The sequence below is a fragment of the Artemia franciscana genome, chromosome 17 (assembly GCF_032884065.1).
Source record: "Artemia franciscana chromosome 17, ASM3288406v1, whole genome shotgun sequence".
Classification (NCBI taxonomy): domain Eukaryota; kingdom Metazoa; phylum Arthropoda; class Branchiopoda; order Anostraca; family Artemiidae; genus Artemia; species Artemia franciscana.
In genome coordinates this window covers 2,835,681-2,858,859 of record NC_088879.1, presented here as the reverse complement: position 1 = coordinate 2,858,859, position 23,179 = coordinate 2,835,681, and the positions used below count along the sequence as shown (strand labels likewise).

General features: G+C 33.7%; 1 protein-coding gene and 1 long non-coding RNA gene across 2 annotated transcripts in view; one reads left to right on the top strand and one right to left on the bottom strand.

The window, feature by feature from the left end:
- The window catches only part of LOC136037695 (uncharacterized), a gene marked incomplete in the record, with an annotated part of 547,833 nt that overhangs the window by 484,973 nt on the left and 39,681 nt on the right, over positions 1-23,179 (top strand). Inside the window, 1 exon segment of the mRNA XM_065720451.1 lies at positions 2,308-2,602. Coding sequence (XP_065576523.1) covers positions 2,308-2,602 — 295 coding nt within the window.
- LOC136037686 (uncharacterized) lies at positions 16,897-19,822 on the bottom strand. Its single transcript, XR_010620016.1, has 2 exons — positions 19,531-19,822; positions 16,897-17,052 (listed from the first exon to the last, which is right to left on the bottom strand). It is a non-coding gene; the product is annotated as an uncharacterized LOC136037686 (long non-coding RNA).

Below are 23,179 nucleotides of genomic sequence, written 5' to 3'. Positions count from 1 at the left end.
GGTGGTAGAGAAATTCACAGGCTCGGCGAAAAAAATTACCAGAAAGAAAAAAAGGTAACACATCTTCTTATATCCAATAATAAACAAAACATTGCTTATAATTGTTTTATAACTAACTCAGAAATAGAAATAAACAAATTTCAAAAAATAAAACATCGCACGTGTAAAAATAAAAAGAAACCATCGTAATGAAAATCTATCTAAGCTATAAAAGAAATGATATAATAAAATAAATTACCAACATCTGTTCATAGGTTTCCTGGATTATTTATAGGTTCACAAATCTAGCGTCGCTTGATTTGATTGGGATTTTAAGCCAAATCTGGTTTCTGTTTTTTTTTGTTCAAAGTAGTGGTTTTTCCACATATTTTTTCAAGCCTTACAAAACAGAAAGAATTTAGAGTTTGGGCTTGAAAACACCTTCCAAGATAACAAATTTGGCAGTAGGTTAATTCCTGGAATATTTGTTTACATAAACATTTTCCCAGCTCTCTATCAGTTGTTGGTGGGGGGGGGAGAATTTAGGAAGATAAAAATATCTTCCCGCGTTTTAGTGTTTGCTCTGCATCCATTTGTGAAAGTTTCATTCATGGAGCCCTACGACTTTTTCCACGACCGGAAAACCACCGGTCTTCAATTTTCTTCACGACAAACTTAATGAAAACGAATCGGTTGAGAAACACAATTTGTTTCAAATGCCTACAAGAACCAGAATTGTTAAATGAAAGCCATTTTTCGAATACAGATGGCACTTAGCTATAATGGGTAGAAAAAAATCGTTTTGAAGAGGCGAATACCTGCCTTTTCTTTGGCCTCGATACGTGGGAATGTTAGTAGTCAGTTTCTGGGAGGAGGGGGGTCGGGAGCAGATTTTTTTTAAATTACTGGTATCCTTAGATTTCGTCAATTCGCATAATCTCCGTTTTTTCCTACCTTATGTCCCGGAAAAGAATTACTTCCTGTATTATTCCAAACAGTTCGTGGTAACAATCTGCAAGTAATGAGTGACTTGACTCAATAGTTACCGAAACTCCAAGAAACATATTTTTGACAACAATAAATATATAAAAATGAGTTTTTGTGCTCATTTCAAGTATGTAAAGTTCATCAAATTTAATTTTACCTATCAATAGTTCGGAGCTTGTGAAAGTTTGCCCAATTTTTGAAAAAGGGGAGAGACACCCCCTAAAAAGTCAAGCAATCTTAATGAAAAACAAACCACCAGATTCAGCATATCAGGAAACCCTACTGTTGAGGTTTCAAGATCCTAACTACAAAAATATGAAATTTTGTTTTTTGCCAGAATGTGTGCTTATTTTTTTATTCATTTTTTTTCCCCAGCGGGGATAGTGTCAAACCGTTGATGATAAAATCAGAAAAGAGCTCATTTGATTGGAAATTAAAAGTTCTAGCGTCCATTTTAAGTGACCAAAAATCGATTGCATGGCAACTTTCCCCCTTCCCATGTCCTTTTCCCTCCAAAGACATGCGATAAAAATTTTGGATGTAACCTACGCAATTTACTCATTGTTCATATATAGCTTTCGTTATTGGAAAATATAAGGGCATTTTTCGGGGAGTATTATCTATGGGGAGAAAAGTTTCCGAGGATATTTTACAGCGGGAAGGGAAGGGGATTTCCTGGAATTATTTGAAAAAGGACAGAAACTAAATAAGAAAATAAGTTTTTTCAACTGAAAGTAAGGAGCAACGTCAAAACTTAAGACGATCAAAAATTATTCCTAAGGGATGAGGGTGGCCGACCCTCCTTAATCCCGCGCTCTTCATGCTAGAGTTTTTTATTCGTACTAGAAAGAAGTACTTGAAACAAATAAATAAATTTTCGATGGGGTCCAACATGTTTTTAGGGGGGCAGGGTACAAATCTGAAATATTGGCAAAATATTTATTGCTGTAGGGAAAACACAGTAAATTATAAGAATAATTATAAAAAATCCGGAAATTTCTGAAGTAAGAAGTCCCCCAGTCAGTATACAGGCCTGCTGCCTCGTACTTTACATTTTCTGATCACAAATATTTCAGTAAAAAATATTTTCAGGCCGGTTTTACTTCATGTCTCGGTTTAGAGCATTGTGTCGATCGGGAGTGCGCTTATGTCTTTTTCTAATTATTCTTTTACTTTTATCCGCGAATGAGCCACTCTCCCTTTTCAGTTGATATTTTCGATTGATTTGACGCAGATCCAGTGCTGAGATATTTTCAAGTCCAGACAGAAATCCCAGTCCAGTCTAGGATCAAATAAAACAAATTAGGAGGGTTTTAAAATGCATTTTTTTTAAAGGGTCAGCAGTGCAAGATATAAAGGAAGACCTAATCACCAAAAAAATCCATTCGTCCATGGTGGATTTACATAAAGATGATCTAGTTAACATCGTTGAGCGTCCCGTAGCTACGAAACTTGGAGAAACTCTCCGTCTTTCTAGTGGAAAAATGGAAATGCAAACTACTTTTCAAGGTGATTATCGCCAATTCACCCCGAAGAGACCTGTCATCCACAGGACTGACACAAGTATTACCATAGAAGGAGAAATGGAAAAATCTTCTCACTCACACTCGGTGTATCTTGAAGGAGTACCAGAGAGGTAATATATAATAACATTAGCGTAACTTCATAAAATTCCGGAGGGGATAACTCATTTTTCAATAGACAGCCTAAAAGACAGCCTAAAACGGGGTGAGCTAACAAACATTCATTAGAGGGTAGGACTAAGCTAACTTGAGCGGTAGAATATTATATGCTTCAAATTATTCAGAGGGAAAACAAAAATGTGGGGTAAAATTAGGCCCCGCTTGAAAAAACTAAGGTCTAGAGGGACTACTACAGCACTCCCCCTATAGAAATACAACCCCCATTTTATTGTTATCCGCTGAAGATTTCAGTAAGGCGAGGAGTAGGTAGTGTCCCAAACAAAAATAATTAAAAGCAAAAATAATTAATTTTTCAAAAAGAAACCGCCACTTCTAAGACTTAAAAATTTGTAATAAAGTAATTTTGTTGCATGGAAGAGTCGCAACTGTAACTATTTACTCAATATTATGATATTTTTAAACAGCTCGTGGTAACGAACTGTAAGTAAAGAGCAACCCGGTTCAACCCGGTATCAAAAAATTGTGTTTTTATGCTGATTTTAAATATATTAGTTTCATCAAGTTTAATGCTATAAATCAAAAGTTACGAGCCTGAAACAATTTGCCTTATTTTTGAAAAAAAAAGCGGAAACTATCTACTAAAAGTCATAGAATCTTAATGAAAATTACACCATCAGGTGGCATCAGGAGGCTAATCCTCCCACCAATATAAAACCAGATAATTTGTGTGACCTAAGAATTCTATTCTATCTCCGCAAAGATCCGTCCATTATTATAACTAAAGCAGATAAAAGCAATTCTTTGGTTGTCATGGATACGAAAGATTACGACACGAAAATTTATGCGCATCTAAATGACAAAACTACATATAAAACTATGACCCAGGACCATACTGATCAGTTTGCTAACAAAATTATAAAAGAATTAAAAGATCTAAAACAAAATGGTAAAATTACTCCACAGTTATATAGTAAAGTTTTCCCCCGAGGCAGCTATTGTCAAAAATTTTATGGTCTACCAAAATTTCATTAGCAAGGCATTCCTTTAAGGCCAATTGTAGCTTGTACGAAAGCCCCCGCCTCCAACATTGGAAAATGGTTATGTACAGCCTTCAAACCTTTGCTTTTTTCTCAAAAATCTGATATTTGTATTTCGGTTGATTTAGTTGAAAAACTCGAAAACGTAAATATTTCAGATAACACAATTATCAGTAGCTTTGATGCTGTGTCTATGTATACAAATATTAATGTAGCAGAACCCGAGAAATTATTAGAAAATAAAATAAATGAAAATTATGTCTTAATAGAAGTTCCAGCAACAGGATTAGACTGCGACGTTTTGATGACCTTGGTTAAAGTTTGTAACAAGTATTCAATGTATTTCCAATTCCGTAATTCTTTCTACCAACAAATAAATGGCTTACCCATGGGTGCGCCTCTTTCCGAGTTACTGGCGAATATTTATGTAGAGCATATTGAAAATTGGGTATTAAATTCATGTTTTTTGAATCATATCTTTTGGGGACGTTACATGGATGATGTAATTTCACTTTGGAACTATGGGGAAAATGAGCTTAGGGTTTTTTTTTAGATCACCTTAACACATATGATAGGAATTTAGAGTTTACCTTAGAAATTGAATTTTCAAATAAAATCTCATTCCTAGATGTTCTAATTATTCGTAACTTAGATGAACTTAATTTTACTATTTACAGAAAACCAACACAAAACAATAGATATTTACATTTTGAATCAAACCCCCCCCCCCCCCCACAAGTTAAAAGAGGTGTCGTAATATCTCTCGTAGATCGTGCCCTGAATATTTGTTCTGATTCCTACATCACAGCTGAACTAGACTTTATCAGGGACATACTTTTTGGAAATGGGTATCCTCTCTTATTTATTAATAGTATAATTAACCGTAGAGTGAAAAGACTCTCCCATAAAATCAACTATAATTTACCATGTGAAAATCCTGATAAGCCCCAAAACATAATTTACCTCCCATACATCCCAAAAATCACTAGAAATCTTAAAAAAGTATGCACACAAAATAACCTGTATGTTGTATTTACCAATAATTTGAAAATCATAAATCTCCTAAATTCTGGTAAAGATAAGACTCCAGTTACTCGCCAAAGAGGTGTCTACCAAATACCATGCGACTGTGGCAAATCCTATGTAGGGAGAACCCACCAGAATTTTGAGAAACGCCTATAACAACATAAAGATGATATCACCAAAGCTCTGAATTCTAATAATATTACTTCTGGTTCTTTTGATTCTGCTTTAAGTAGCCATGTTTTCGAAAATCCTAGCCACAAATTACTTTTTGAAGAATCTGCCATTATTAGCAATGATCTAGGCATAAGGCAAGTAGTTCGAGAAGCAATTGAAATCAGACTTTAGATTAATAATAATATTTCCTTAAATATTGATTTCAAAATATTTCAAAAAAACAATAGATATTAACATAGAACCTATCACAAATAGACCTATAAGATCAGCAGCGAAAAAAGCTAGGCTGGCATTAAAAACCTGTTTTTAAATCATTTTCTTACATTTCATTGAATTGCCTCGTTTCATAACAATTTATTTTTCAGTCATGGTTGAACTTCGCTGAGGTAAGGATGATGGGAAAGTTTTGAAATACTGTTCATTTTAGTTCTATTGATTTTATCCTCTCGTAAGTTGTTTTTTCTTATTTGTGTTGCTGAGGACGGCCCTTGGACATAGGGCCGAAATATTCATTCTAATTTGTTTCCCACTGTCTTAAAAAATTCTCTATCGTTCTTCTTGTTTTTGGTGTTTGTGATGGAAAGGCAGAGTGGTCTTCGTCGTTATTTATGTAGGGGTTTCAAGCTTCCTATCTGTATGAATGTGGAATTTTGTATTTTTTGCCAGAAGAAAGATCACGAATGCGTGATTATTTGTTCTTTTTCCCCAGGGGTGATTGTATCCACCCAGTGGTCCTAGAATTTCGCAAGAAGGACCATTAGAACGGAAATTAAAAGTTTCAGTGCTCTTTTTAAGTGACAATAAGAATTAGAGGGCAACTAGGCCCCGTCCCACATTCATTTTTCCCAAAGTCACTGGATCAAAATTTTGAAATAGCCATTTCGTTCAGCTCGAAATATCTAATAACTATGTCTTTGATGACAACTTAATCCCCCACTGTCCCCAAGGGAAAGGTTGCAAGTTAAGAGCTTTGCCCATTGTTTACATACAGTTTTTGTTATTGGTAAATATACACACGTTTTCAGAGGGGATTGGGTTACGGGGGATCATTTTTCCATGGAGGAATGTTTCATGGAGGGAGATAATTTCTATGAAGCTGGACATCCCAGAATTATTTAAAAAAAGATCAGAAATTAAATTAAAAAAAAACAAATTTATTCAACTGAAAGTAAGCAGTAACATTAAAACCTAAAACAAACAGGAATTACTACGTATATGAGGGGGTTTCTCCCTTCGTTAATACCTCGCTATTTACGGTTAATATTTTTAGTAAATTCAAAAGAGCTATTTACCATAATTAAACGGTGTTTGTGACTCAGGGGTTATTCTTTAAGAATTGGAACAGAATTCGAACTTAAGCGTAAAGACTAAGACATTGACGAGGGTACAAACCCTCTCATATTATGCATATGAGGAAGTTCGCCCACTCGTCAATACCCTGCTCTTTACGCTAAAGTTCAAATTTTGTAAAATAATGGCCGATATAAGCAATAATTTGTTTGTGTTATTTTCTGGCCAATCTTAGCATTTAATTAAACCTTCAGCGGCTTTATAACTATGATTTTTATGTGATAATAAACCAAAGATATTGTATGTGTTCGGCTTGTGGCTATTATTAAAAAAAGAACAATTGAAAGGAAGGAATGACATTAGAACTTAAAACGAACATAAATTATTACGTATATCTTTTAAAGATATTTTCTTTCATCCATTTGAGTCATTTGAGAATTTCTCAACTTGTGACTTTCGTTTTCATAAAAATAGTTTCGACCTCTTCGGCCATTTTGTTACTATACCTTACAAAATTAGTTCCGCAAATATCGCTAATTTAAGTTATGTTGGAGAATCTTCCCATGGAGAAATTTCTCGAGGGAAAGAGAATTTTCCATGGAAGGGGAGCTGGATTTCCCGGTAAATTATTTAAAAAACGACCAGTAATGAAATAAAACAAGTTTTTTCAACTGAAAGTAAGAAGCAACATTTCGTAATATTGCACTTCTTGGCTAAAAGACCAAGAAACGGAGATCAACACCGCCGGTAGGGACTGTAAAGTCTAATGCCGTATTCTATACTTTTTTTTTTATATGAGATGGGTTGCCTCTCCTCAGTAGCTCGTTCATACGCTAAAGTTTCTTTTTTAACTTTTAAAAGAGACTAATATTCTAATTAAATAGCCTTTGTGATTCAGGAGTCATTCTTAAGCAACTGAAACAAAAATCGAACTTAGGTTATTATAAGGCTATTATTAGTTTAAAAAAGTAAAATTAATATGCAAATTTTGTTTTTCGGTGTACATCAAAATTATTCATGTACGGTGAGCCAAATTCAAAATCTGCTTTAATTAAAAAACGTTCTGAAATTAAATAAAAAACAAGTTTTTTTACCTAAAAGTAAGGAGCTACATTTAAACTTGAAACGAACAGAAATTATTCCGTATTTGAAAGGGGCTGTCAATTCCTCAACGCCTCACTTCTTACGCTAAAGTTTTTATTGTTTTATAAAGTAGAGTTTTGATAAAGAGTCAAACTATAGCGTAAAGAGCGGGGCGTTCAGGAGGGAGCAGCCCCTTTCATATACGGAATAATTTCTATTCGTTTTAAGCTTTGATGTCGCTCCTTACTTTTAGTTTAAAAAAACTTGTTTTGTTTTCATTCAATCTTAATCAAGCACAGTTTCCATGTTATGAAGGCAATATAATTTTAAGCTTTAATTTTAAGACCCAGTGACTGATGGCTAGTTAAATTTCGGAATTGTATCTGTGCCTATCTTCATAAAATACACTGGGTAGACGTGAACACAGGGATTTGTTCATTGAAGTCTTAATTTACTGGTGATTTTCAATATAAATTTATTATTTGGTTATAATTAATATCTTTTTCGCCTTTTAAAAATTTAGTCCTCCCCAAAATATAACCCAACTTTTCACAATTATATATATATATATATATATATATATATATATATATATATATATATATATATATATATATATATATATATATATATATATATATATATATATATATATATATATATATATATATATATATATATATATATATTTATATATATATATATATATATATATATATATATATATATATATATATATATATATATATATATATATATATATATATATATATATATATATATATATATCTATATATATGTATATATATATATATATATATATATATATGTATATATATACATATATATATATATATATATATATATATATATATATATATATATATATATATATCTATATATATAAAAATAAGTTGTCTGTGTTTGTGTGTGTGTGTGTCGAGTGACGTTATGTTTGTGTGTCGACTGACGTCATGTTTGTTGATTGACGAAATTACACACCGGGACATCGGGACAGAAATGACGACCGGGACATCTATATATATAATGTATATATATATATATATATATATATATATATATATATATATATATATATATATTATATATTATATATTATATATATATATATATATATATATATATATATATATATATATATATATATATATATATATATATATATATATATATAAATAAATAAGTTGTCTGTGTGTGTGTGTGTGTCGAGTGACGTCATGTTTGTGTGTCGACTGACGTCATGTTTGTCGACTGACGAAATTAGAAAACTGGGACATCGGGACACAAATGACGACCGGGACACCGGGACATAGGGAATATACATGACGACCGGGTCACTCAAAGAGAAAGCGACCGGGACACAAGGAATGTTCGATTAGAAATCACCATCAACAAAGCACCGGGACACAAATGAGGACCGGGACACAGGGAATATAAATGACGACCAGGACACTCAAAGAGAAATTACAGACCAGGACACCGGAACACAAATGACGACCGGGACAAAAATGACGACCGGGACACAGGGAATATAAATGACGACCGCGACACTCAAAGAGAAATTACAGACAGAGACACCGGGACACAAATGACAACCGGGACACAGGGAAACAACAACAACGGGGACGCCGGGGGGCATAGGGGGATATATAAATGACGACGGGGACACAGGGAATGTTCGATATATATATATATATATATATATATATATATATATATATATATATATATATATATATATATATATATATATATATATATATATATATATATATATATATATATATATATATATATATATATATATATATATATATATATATATATATATATATATATATATGTATATATATATGTATATATATATATATATATATATATATATATATATATATATATATATATATATATATATATATATATATATATATATATATATATATATATATATATATATATATATATATATATATATATATATATATATATATATATATATATATATATATATATATATATATATATATATATATATATATATATATATATATATATATATATATATATATATATATATATATATATATATATATATATATATATATATATATATATATATATATATATATATATATATATATACTAGCTGTTGGGGTAGCGCTTCGCGCCACCCCAACACCTAGTTGGTGGGGCGCTTCGCGCCCCCCCAAGCCCCCCCGCGCGCGTAAGTCGTTACGCGCCATATTAGTTACGCGCAATTGTAGTTCTGTCCCTGTGTCCCACCGGTGAATATAGATAGATTTATATATGTGTTTCAAACTACGTAAAAATTGCGAATATACAACATTCTTGGCTTTCCCATTGTCTGTCCATATACAAAGCCGTATGTACTAATAATGACGTCATATGCAAACGCTCTTTTTACAAACAAACAAACATGCATACACACAACTCGTTTTTATATAGATAGATAGATAGATAGATACAATACAAATTAACTACGTAAAACTTGTGAATATACAACAGTCTTCGCTGTCCCATTGTCTGTGCGTATAAATAGATTGTCAGGTTTACCGACCCTCAAAGATGCAACATACAATTGTACATTGGTAAAGCAATCTGTATTAAGATCTATACCGCATTTTTCTAGTGATTGCCCTTGAGCTTTGTTGATGGTGGTTGCAAATGCTAATCGAATTGGGAATTGCAATCTTTTAAATTGAAAAAGCAGATCCGTTGGAATCATGGGAATGCGAGGAATAAGAACAGCCTCACCCTCATAAGGCCCTGTCAAGATTGTGGCCTCTATTAGGTTTTCCATTGTTTTTTTTACGGCAAGTCGCGTGCCATTGCAAAGCTTTGGTGGGTTGATATTTCTTAAAAGTATTATTGGTACGCTTATTTTTAGTTGTAGCACGTGTGGTGGAAACCCTGAAGGATCTATGGAATTTAAAAATTCAGATGGATAATTAACCGCTTCATTTGGTTCCAAAATACAAATTAACTGCGTAAAACTTGCGAATATACAACATTCTTCGCTGTCCAATTGTCGCTGCATATAAATAGATTGTCAGGTTTACCGACCCTCGAACATGCAACGTACAATTGTCCATGGGAAAAACAATCAGTATTAAGATCAATACCACATTTTTCTAATGATTGACCTTGAGCTTTGTTAATGGTGATTGCAAATGCTAATCGAATTGGGAATTGCAATCTTTTAAATTGAAAAGGGAGATCCGTTGGAATCATGGGAATGCGAGGAATAAGAACAGCCTCACCCTCAAAAGGCCCTGTCAAGATTGTGGCCTCTATTAGGTTTTCCATTGTTTTTTTTACGGCAAGTCGAGTGCCATTGCAAAGCTTTGGTGGGTTTATATTTCTTAAAAGTATTATTGGTACGCCTATTTTTAGTTGTAGCACGTGTGGTGGAAACCCTGAAAGATCTATGGAATTTAAAAATTCAGATGGATAATTAACCGCTTCATTTGGTTCCAAAACTGTGTCGACTGACTTGTAAAGGACTGCCTGGTCTTGAATCTTGGTCAAAACAATATTGTTGATTTCGTGGACGTCTATATTTTTGGGTGCGAGAATCGCTCTTTCACTTAGCCATTTATTATTTTTATAATTTTTTAGAATATTCGGAAATACTTTTTCAATCAATTCATTTTTGGACGTCACTAAATTACAGAAATCAGCAGGTAGTTGTATACGTCCTAAAAATTGAGTCTACTGGAGCTTTCCGTTTCCCATTGCCAGCAATTGATCTGAAAATGTTTGACCAGAGTCATCGTTTTGCAATCGGACACGCATATTTGTAGTTAATTTTAATGTTTTTACGTGTGCCCATAAATTAGAATTTTTCAGGCAAGCATTCATTTCGTCTGCAGGAGTTGATCTAGGTATTATAGGTAATGTTTGCCTGAAATCTCCCGCAAGCAATATTACGGTGCTGCCAAAGGGTTTCGACTTCCCTCGCAAATCTTTCAAGCATTAATCCAGAGCCTCGAGCGATTTTTTGTGTGCCATTGTGCACTCATCCCAAATAATAAGTTTGCATTGCTGCAATACTTTACCCATCCCAGATGATTTGGAAATATTGCACGTGGGAGTTTCTGTAGAATGCAAGTTCAGAGGCAATTTCAAAGCGGAATGAGCAGTACTTCCACCAGGCAGCAATGTTGCGGCTATTCCGGACGACGCAATTGCCAACGCTATATCATTTTTTGATCAAATTGATGCCAGAATCAGTTTTATCACAAACGTTTTACCAGTACCTCCTGGCGCATCCAAAAAGAAAATTTCTCCAACGTGTTATCGACACAATGCATTATCGTAACATAAATGTCTTTTTGTTCCGACGTTAACTTGGAAATGTTATTTTGTACATACGACAATAGATCACTCGTACTGTAACTTTGTTCACGATCCAATTCTACACATGTCGAAACAGCAGCGATACGGTTAGGTGAAGGCATTCCCAAATCCTGAAGAGGTTTGTTTGCCATACTTACGCACAAATCTTCTATAACAACTAAAGTATAGTTATAAATTTCTGATGTAAAATCAAAAGTCATATCTGACGTCTCTAACTGTTTTCGATGAAGTATATCTTCGGACATTTTTGACTTATATTTTTCCCATAACTCTGTAGGAGCTGATGGAGAGCAAGTTGTTAAAATGATGCCAAACAATGCACGAATTTGACTTGGGGTTGACGTTTCGCACGCGTCATTGATGCAGTTATCCCAGTGTTGGTCATTCTCCAATAAATTCAGAGCTTGGCATGCACTACGGTAAGTGTCATGTATAGTACCATTTACAGTCTTCAAATACTCAAAGGATGTCGGACCGGGTACATTCACCAAAAGCAGGCGTAGAAAGAAGCATTCATGTTGATTGGGGTGAACGGTGTAGAGTCTTCCTATCGTGGTATCTTTGAAGATGGTAGGTTGGCCGTCGACTGACTTACCCTGTTTTCGACGTTCAAATACTTTATTTTTAGTATTCCACGTGTAATACGAAGGCACTTCAGTATACAGCAGTTTTTTTGCAAAAGAATCATTTTTGCAAAGCGAAAAAAAAGCTGTTAATGTTGTATCCGGTGGATTCAGGACTCTTTGTTGCACGTTGGTTTCCGTGAAATAAACACGTTGACCATTCTGTAAATGTACCGCTAAGTGAACAACAGCTGGACTACGTTCATGTATCGGAAATGAAAGAATTCGCCAAACAGCTTCATTACTGCTTATGTATCTTCCAGCCTGATATTCTACGATTTCATCGAAATCTTTGATTTCGGACTGCAAGCCAAAAACTGCCATGTCACTGCCTTTGTTGACGTATTTACATATGTATTTGATTGCCTTTACGGAGTTACAGTATTCAACGTTTATGTGTGCATTAAATGTTTTTGATAATAATGGGGAATATGGAACAATCCACTGATTATCTACTTCGATGGTGGTACCGTTATGCTTCTTTATTATTGCTGTTTTACTGCCATCTTCAGTAGATCTTATTCTATATTGTGGGTAACCATCATTGCCAGTAATTGTTTTGGGTACTAAAAGTCGAGGATATTGCTTTGTGCACCTTCCTTTGGCCATGCATGGTGAATTTTCGTTCAGTGCACCGTAAGGTCCATGTATCATATTTTTTACAATAATATCATGTAACCCCTTATCGACATTTTTATCAGGTATTTCAGCGGAAATCACATCATCAATTTCGTTCGAAGTAATTTTTTTATGTAGCCAGATTAGTATATGTGCGTGTGGCAAACCTCGTTTTTGCCATTCCACTGAGTACATCCAGCATCGCACTGACCCAAACACTTCATGTTTTACAAGAAAGTTTATCAGTGATTTCAACTTTTGCCGGAAGACACGTGCCGTAATGTCATGCCTATGAATCGCCGATTGTCCTTGAAGTAAAAGCTGCAGTATCTCGTCCCAAGATTGATTACATGTAAATGTAATAAATAAATCTGGACGACCATAGAGACGAACATACGCAATAGCATCTTGAGCATATTCATGCATATGACGGGGACTGCCAGCATATGACGAAGGTAAAATTGTTAATCTTCCAACGTTTGTGGTATTACCGTCATTTATAACTGCATCTCGCAAATGAATGTATTGTTCAGAGCGGAGCTTGGTCTGATTCAGGCGGATATATAGCAAACGTTCTGATTCAATTTTAGCATACATATCCACGACAAATTGGTGAAACAATTCACGGCATTTTAAAATATAATTTTCTTCATCCTGCCGAATCATTAGTCTATAGGAATAATAATGCATTGCACTGCATTTCTTATTCATTTCTTTGTTAGTGGCTGGATTCATCAATTTAATATTAAACTGATAGCCGTCGGCTCCATCCCAAAAAATGATAGAATATTTTAGGGCATCGTAGCATCGATGAGTTTCAGCAATTCTTAACAACTGAGCGTTTCGCTTATGAAGAATAATATCTCGAGGTAAAAACTGATCACCGACCATAACGATTGCCACTTCGTCGATAGTCGGAGCATTGTATCTACGCACATGTTGGCCAGGAGGCGTTTTGTCAGCGGAAATAACAATTTTATGCGTATCAGTAGGCATCAAATCGATGGCTGTTTTGAACAGACGCACTAAATTATTATTTTCGTGGAAAAGATGTTGCAATTGGGAAACGATTGTCCTTTCAACGTTGGGAGAAATTTCGCAACGTGCATTCAATTCAGAATTTCTATCACTGATGAAGTACAATTGTAAAAATTTATGATTCTCGCCTGAGAATGGAAGAAGGGACCCTGCTTTATGATAAATTTGCCCTTTTACTTTGAAAGTAGACATAAATTGATCTGGATTTTCGATTTGGGCTCCAAACGACGTCATTTGGAAACATGAGTTGTATTGTCTGATTGTTGACAAAAAACGCTTAGATTCTGACGTAGTTCCAGTAAGGAAAGTCTTCAATGGCTCTGGTGGTGCAGCCAATAGAGGAAGTTTAACTTTTCCTGAGGCGCAACACATTCCCATTGTTTCACCATTGAATTTCAAGGCCTTGCAATAGGGACAAATTTTAGACATTGTCCCGATTTGAACACATCTACTCAAGCTATAATCATCGACTGGGTTGTACCTGAATGCCAGGCGATAACTTTCAGGTTGCTCTGATTCCTCGGCACGCTTTCTTTTCTTACTTTCTCTATCAGCAGCAAGCCTGATTTCTTGCTGTTCTTGTGATTCCTCGGCACGCTTTCTTTTCTTACTTTCTCTATCAGCAGCAAGCCTGATTTCTTGCTGTTCTTATAATTCCTCGGCACGCCTTCTTTTTTCACATTCTCTTTTAGCAGCAAGTCTGCTTCCGCGTTGCTCTGGTAGTTCCTCGGCATGCTTTCTGTTCTTTCTTTCTCTATCAGCCTCAAGCCTGTTTCCCTGCTGTTCTTTTGATTCCTCGGCACGCCTTCTTTTTTCACTTTCTCTTTTAGCAGCAAGTCTGCTTTCGCGTTGCTCTGGTAGTTCCTCGGCACGCTTTCTTTTCTGACTTTCTCTATCAGCAGCAAGTTTTTTGGCATAGACTCTTTGAGCATCTTCATCAGTCATTGTAAACTTAAACATTAATAGATTTCTACGTGAACATATGTCTTATATAACTTGAATGACGTCACCGTCAAAGCAAAAATGACGACAACTAATTTCATGACGTCAGCCGACACAGAAACATGACGTCACCTGACAACTAATTTCATGACGTCAGCCGACACAGAAAATTGACGTCACCTGATCCACAGATCCACAGACAGACAACTTATTTTTATATATATAGATATATATATATATATATATATATATATATATATATATATATATATATATATATATATATATATATATATATATACTAGCTGTTGGGGTGGCGCTTCGCGCCACCCCAACACCTAGTTGGTGGGGCGCTTCGCGCCCCCCCAAGCCCCCTCATGCGCGTAAGTCGTTACGCGCCATATTAGTTACGCGCCATTGTAGTTGTGTCCCTGTGTCCCACCTGTGAATATAGATAGATTTATATATGTGTTTCAAACTACGTAAAAATTGCGAATATACAACATTTTTGGCTTTCCCACTAATGGGAGCTTTCCGTTTCCAATTGCCAGCAATTGATCTGAAAATGTTTGACCAGAGTCATCGTTTTGCAATCGGACACGCATATTTGTAGTTAATTTTAATATTTTTACGTGTGCCCATAAATTAGAATTTTTCAGGCAAGCATTCATTTCGTCTGCAGGAGTTAAACTACCTAAAAATTGCGAATATACAACATTCTTGGCTTTCCCATTGTCTGTGCATATACAAAGCCGTATGCACTAATAATGACGTCATATGCAAACGCTCTTTTTACAAACAAACAAACATGCATACACACAACTCGTTTTTATATAGATAGATAGATAGGTAGATACAATACAAATTAACTGCGTAAAACTTGCGAATATACAACATTTTTCGCTGTCCAATTGTCGCTGCATATAAATAGATTGTCAGGTTTACCGACCCTCGAACATGCAACGCACAATTGTCCATGGGAAAAACAATCAGTATTAAGATCTATACCACATTTTTCTAATGATTGACCTTGAGGTTTGTTAATGGTGATTGCAAATGCTAATCGAATTGGGAATTGCAATCTTTTAAATTGAAAAGGCAGATCCGTTGGAATCATGGGAATGCGAGGAATAAGAACTTTTTATAATTTTTTAGAATATTCGGAAATACTTTTTCAATCAATTAATTTTTGGACGTCACTAAATTACAGAAATCAGCAGATAGTTGTATACGTCCTGAAATTGAGTCTATCGTATCGTAAATGTCTTTTTGTTCCGACGTTAAGGGTCTCTCGAAAACAGGCCTAGCCGTTCACGGCATGTTAGTAAACAGGTTTCTTGCGGCCATGCCAATTTCATTAAAAAAGACACAGATATCGAATCTGGGCACGTCTTAGACCTGACGTCACAAAACTTGTTTTTCTTAATAGGCTAATAGGAAGGTGATGACATGCCGGTTCTAAACCAAAAAGGACGCTTTTGAAAAGTGGTGCGCTTAGGCACTACGTCAAAAAACTGGTTTTTGTTCCATAAGCTAATATGAACCAATGGCAAATGTATTTTCGCTTAATAATTATGGGTCCGCTGGAATTCAGTGGTACAATAAATACTTTGATCAAAAGATGGCAGTTGAGAGATAAATTAATGTCTAAAAAAGGGATGTCTTTTAAATTTAGGATTTATGAATGACTTCTTCTGAGGTGTAGGATCTACAAAAATAAATGTAGATATTTTATTTAAAAATATATTTGTTCATTTATGTATAAATTATATTTTTGGAGGATATTGTACAGAAAATTTAGTTAAACTTTGTAGATGGTTTTCGTTCAAATAGAATTTTTTTTTTATTTTTGCTTGTTTTATATCTAGTGGGACTATTATTGAAACGGATTTATATGGCCATATTCCTTGGAAAAGGGCAATTCTATCCTATCTGGAATTATTGTTTTATCCTCATATCCTTTCACTCTATTCGGTAAACTTTAATTCACCTAGCCTTTGTCTCATACCTATCTAGTACTCGTTGGCATTGAAAAAAAAAAAATTAAAAGAAGCATTGAATCGATAAACTTTATTAGAAACAAGAGACTGTTTTATAAAATACACAGTCTTTTCTTCTTTTACTCACAGATTAAATTTTCTGATCTGGTACAGAGAATACTTCCGTTATCTTTGGTCCTTGGATTCGTTGCAGCTGCAAACATTTTGTAGCCTTAAAGAAAATGAAAGATTTATAGTCCTATAATATCAACACTAACGGACATTTAACAAATTATCGTAAAGCCTCGAGGGTCATACTTCGGCCAAAAAATTTCACTTGAAATCCAACCCTATTCTGTAGTTTTGATAAAAAATCGAAATAATAAACAAAGCAAAAGATACAACCAAGTATAGGACACTTAATTCATGAAATGACTTATGTAATAATAATAATACAGGCCAGAAATAATTTAGAAACCCTCTAGGAAGCTTAAAAGCTGGTTTCATAAAATGAAAGATATATTTTCAATTACAATTTAGTCATTTGATTTGTTAGATGAAGACTCAAATTTATGAGTTTCAAAAATGATTTAGATCATATTTAATGATGCTCTGTCTGTAGTGACTTGTCAAAATTCCAAAAGAAGATTTCTTATAAAAAAAATCTAAAACAGTTACTTTGCAAAAATTATTATTACAGATATCTTGACTAAAATGAGAAGCAAGAAGGGTTTTATTTTTTGAGATTATATACCCTTCTGCTCTCCAAATAGCACTTGAGATATTATTTTTCTTGAAAGAATACAAACCTGTGGATGTTGATCAGGCATGAAAAACGGCACTTAATGTGTAAAAACACTAAGCCATGCATTAATGTAATGGATATTAAATGAAGGTTTTTTTTTTCTGAAAGTAAGGAACACCATTAAAACTTGAAATGAACAGAAATTATTGTTTATGAAGGGGTTATTCTCCTTTTCCGTACCTTGCTCTTTACGTTAAAGCTTTTAAGTGCTTTAAAAAAAAACTTCTTTTCTAATTAAGCGACCCGTGTTTCAGTAGTTGTTCTTAAAAAATTGTGACAGTCAAATTAGCGTACATAGCAACGTATTGAGGGGGGGGCGGCAGCCCCTTCATATACAAAATAAATTATGTTCATTTGTTTTAAAGATCTTTACTTATAGTTAAAAAAAATCGTATTTTTTAATTCTTTTAAATCGCCCCAGGTAGAAATTCCTACAGAATTTTCCCCCAGAAATTTCACTCTCCATGAAAAATTCTACCACAGAAACTCGCCCCAATCACAAAATATCACGCTCCGAAAGTGTCTATGCTTCCCAAAAACAAATTATATACGTAGATCTTACAAATTTCATAGCTTAAAGATGTCGGAAAGGCCTTAAATACAATACGTAGTTAAGATACAGATTGTATATTCTTCCCTGCAAAGATACTTAGGGATATGCAACCGTTTTTTACGCGTTTCTTTAAGTGATTATAACGGTAAAACCTATTTGTTTTAGAATGTCAAGATGGAGTTCATTCCATCAAAATCTTAAAATTTAGTCATTTTTAAATAACAAATTTGTAATTTTTTGTACTTTTTATTCCTACAAGACAATAATTGTAACGGATATTAACTGAAGAAGTCTTTTTTGGAAAGTAAGGAGCAAAATTAAAATTCAAAACAAGCAGAAACTGTTTATGAAGGAGTCGCTTCCCTCCACAATGCCTTGCTCTTTACGCTAAAGCTTTAAGGACTTTACGAAATGCTTCCTTTTCTATTCAAACGAACAATGTTTATGCAGCTGTTCTTAAGAAATTTGGACAGTCAAACTTCAGCGTAAATAACAGTATTGAGGAGGGGGATATTCCCTTCATATACAAAAGTAAATCCTGTTCATTTGAGTTTTAATGATCTTTACTTTCAGTTAAAAAATCTGTTTTTTTTTTATTCTGATCATTTTTAAATAACGCCCGTAGATTTGGTTCACTCTTCTTAAATATTTCCTTCTCACAGGAAACTCATGCGTAGGAATTTCTACCATGTAAACTAATTCCCGTAAAACCCCCTCCAGACAGTAAGAAACTCGCCCCCGTAAATTTTCTTGCGGTCGATTCAGCTTGAAAAATGCTCCTTAGCATGCTGTCATTTGAAAATACTAATTTCCAATAATTTCCTCAATAGCTTCTGAAATCCTCTCTTTCCGTAAAATGGTTTTTCTGGAAATCCAAAATGAAAATAGCCTCAGAATAATTTTTCCTGAACGATCTTCAGTAAAAATCTGACTTTGGAAAGAGATTATGACAATTAAAAATAATTTCGAACAGTAATTCTATCAGATCGTCCCATGTAGAATTTTCCATGGAAAACCCCCTCCCCCAGAAATTTCCCTCTCCATTAAAAATTCTACCAAAGAAACCCACCCTAGGCACAAAATTCCCCCTCTCAAAAAGTGTCTGTATACTCCTCTATAACAAATACTATGCGTACAGATTGAATACATTTCATAGCTTACAGGCGTCTCCCTGTGGCTTGGGGGGGGGGGTTATTTTTACTCCCCACAGTAGTTATTACCGCTCTCTCAAAATTTTGATCAGATAACTTTAGAAAACAAAGGACTAGTAAAATGTTTTATTATTTCAAATCGTATTTTGTTGATAAACAATAGGTTTGTTAGGAAAGGCCTTGAATATAATGCACACTTACGATATAAATTGTTTATTCTTCCCAACAAAGATGCTTAAAGATATGCAACCGTTTTTTTAGCTTTTTCTTCGAGTGATCATAATGGTAATATTTGTTTTAGGATGTCAAGATAGAGCTCATTCCAGCAAAATATTAAGATTTAATCATTTTTAGATAACAAAATGTCATATCAAATTTGTCATTTTTTTCACTTTATACTCCCACAAAAAAGAGAATTTGGATTAAAATTTTAAACATTAAGGTCAAAACTGTTATCGAGGGTATTTTGATATATACAATTAGTTTAAAAATATCTAAAGCTTATACAGAGCATTTAAGTTTCAGGGCACATTTGTGGTTCAGTTGAACATTCATTTCCAAAATATATGTAATCCATTAACAAGAAAGAGCGACACAGCCCAATAGCAATGGAAATTTAAAAACGGAATTTATTCGTCAAAAGCTACGGGTGTGAGGAAATTTCTCAGCTTTCTTTCCCTTTCTCAGCCTTCGCTCTTTAAAGCCTAGGAACGACGCATCAACGGATGATAGATGGAATTATCTATCAACAAAACAAAGAATGAACTATGCGTTTTTTGGAACACGTATTTCGGAACATTTACTTTGGCAGCCATCATTTTTTTTTTTTTTAGAGAGAGAGAAAGATGGTTTTATTAATATAATTAAACAAAACAAGCAAATGGCCCGAAGCAAAGCAATTATCTTATGAGCAATAGGTTAGTTCAATAGAGAATGTATAGCATTGGCTATTTCAATTGAATGCTACAAGTTTTTTGTTAGATCTAAGTTTTATTTAAATACTGGGCATATACACAATACATTCTCTTTTTAATTCCCACTGTGTCGAGAATTCAAACTCAAAAATATGGGCAGAATTTCTTTGTTTCAACCCATGATTTGTAATCTGACTTTGTTACTGAATATTGAAAAAGTATTTATATTTAAAAAAACACTTATTGATGGCAGCTTTTACGAAGCATTAAACCAACTTATTTCATTGAACGAATTTACTGTTGTTAAGATGAAAAATATCCCAATTTTGTGCATATAGCTACCTAATTTGATTGTCCCGTTTGAAGGTTTATCTTTAACCTAATGGTTCGAAACTAGAATAGAGATTTACACATAATACAAAGGCAAAAAACACCACAGCTTCTTTAACTTATCTTAGGCTGCAGCTAAGCAAAAGACATCATTAAAAATATGCAACTTATAAAATTTCAGAGAATAGTTTGACACTACAATCCTTCAAAACCTTCAGCCATGATTATGCATTATTTCTTCCTTCAGTCGTTCTGTCCATTAATCTTCTAGGATCTTTTCGAATCCCAATTTCCTGAAAATAATGTCTTTAATTAATTAATTGCTTAATATTAAAAAACACTTTCCCAGAATCAAATTTTCTGGCGACTTGGCATCCACAAATCTTGATTAGCGGTTTAATATTATTCTGATTCTATATTTGGGCTTACATTTAGTATTTTCTCTGCTGCTTACATGAAAACTATTTGAATAATTAAGTTCATTTGAGCCCATGTGAAAAGACTTTCAAGAAAAAATGATTATAATGAAAGTAGAGCGAAAAAAATCAGATGAACAGATCAAATTGCTCCTTAGCCCATGCAAAAAATCTATAAATAGCTCAAACAAGTTAACCACTGAAGTTTTCATATACTTGTACTTAGGCAAAGACAGAACTTAAAAGGAAACCCAAATCCTCTCCCCCAAAATATACATTTTATTTTGCAAAAAGTTTCACAACAAAGACTAACAAAGACAACAAAGACTAAACCGTAAAATTATAATCTAAGTGTTCTCTTTATTGTTTTTTTTTCGACTAAGATGTATTTTTGCTTAAGGGTATATAGACAGAAATTATCATAAAGAAGACTATCGTTTCTATTCCTTTTAAAGTAAAATACAAATAATTTGAAATTTAGGGAAGTATAATCTAGGAGAAGCAGTAAGGACTGTCACATTCTGAGATGATATGTCAGAGTAAAATTAAACACTAACGAATTAACAAAATAAAATGTTTTTTTCTTATAGTCATTTCTTATTATCTTTCTACCGAAGTTCCTTCATCAAAATGTTTAAATACTGTTTCATATATTTCCCTAATATTATACTGATCTGTCTGAGGAGAAGGGGGGGGGGCAAAAGTACACTGATGTGCCATTGACAGAGAAAGGTAGCGTAACTCAATAACCTTTTTGTAGCCGCTTATCTCTTCTGTAAAATTGGGATTAATCGACTAATCTTTGCTTCACGTTTTCCTACGAAAAAAATTATAACACTATAAGAGTGTGGTTGACTCAACCTGAACCAAAGTGCTATATCTGATTTAATCTTTAAGTACAAAAGAAATCAAACTTAAAGTTTTTTTTTCTTCCCCGGTTCCATCTTAGGTCTAATCAGCCAGTTTCCTTGGCGGTTCCTTGGATCCTAGGCAGTTTCCTTTGGTCTCTTCTAATTGTTATTTACGGTTTTATTTGAGTTGTTATGACATTATCAAGGTTAGATCCCTGCTTAAAGCTTCCCCAAACATAGTGTTTGAAATTATTTTTTTTTTCAAATGAAAGCATGAACTAGTCTGATGAAATTTTAAGAGGATAGAATTGTCCATGGGGAATTTTACGGGGGGGGGGTTAGTTTACATTAGAGAACTTTTCAAGGACAAGTTTCCCATGAACAAAGTGAATTTTTCACGAAGGGAAAATCAGATTTACCAGAATTATTTAAAAAATAATCAGAAACTCAATAATAGTTTTTTCGACTGAAAGTAAGGAGCATCCCTAAACTGAAAATAGTGGGAAATTAGGCCATATATGAGGGAGTTCATTAGAATAAAAAGCTCTTTCAAAAGGACTAAAAGCACTAGCATAAATAGAAAGGTATCTAGGAGCAATATAAAGAACAAAGTATGACCCCCCCCCCCTTATATGCGGTATAGTTCCTGTTCGTTTTTACTTTTAATGCTGCTCCTGATTTTCAATTGTTTTTTTTTTTTTATTTACACAAAAAGGAATTGACAGTTCATAGACTAAAAATAGGCACGAACTACAGATTGAATATTTGAATATGGCCATGTATTGTACTTATTCGACGACCAACTTTCAGAAATATGGTCAATTATTTGAACAATTTATAGAGCCTTAGCTGGAATAATCATTTTCTCTTACAGCTAGGATTGAAGCTGAATGAGTTCCGTACCTATTTCGTATATTTTGCTCAGAAAAATTCATATTTATAAAAAGCCTCAAAGCTAACATTAAATCTGTTTTGGGGAGAGGGGCACTTCAAAATTTTAATTGCTGTACATGTTAAAAAACATTACATATACCTTACAATACATTTAGGCTTTATTGTTTGACGTCATCAAGTCATTTACTCTGACCTACTACACCAAATGATTACACTGTTTTTTTTTGGGTCTTTGATAGACAATAACAATAGAAGAAAAAGACGGCTCTTATTGAATCACTATATAATCAATAAAAAAAAATTCGTGAATCTAAAAGAAAGACGTTTTTCCTTGGCTCGTAGATGCTTTTGTCAACATTCATTAAATCTACCCGAATCGGGTTCATTTTCTTGTTTTATTTACTATGTTTTATGGCACAGATAAAGGAATAGTATTACAAGTACC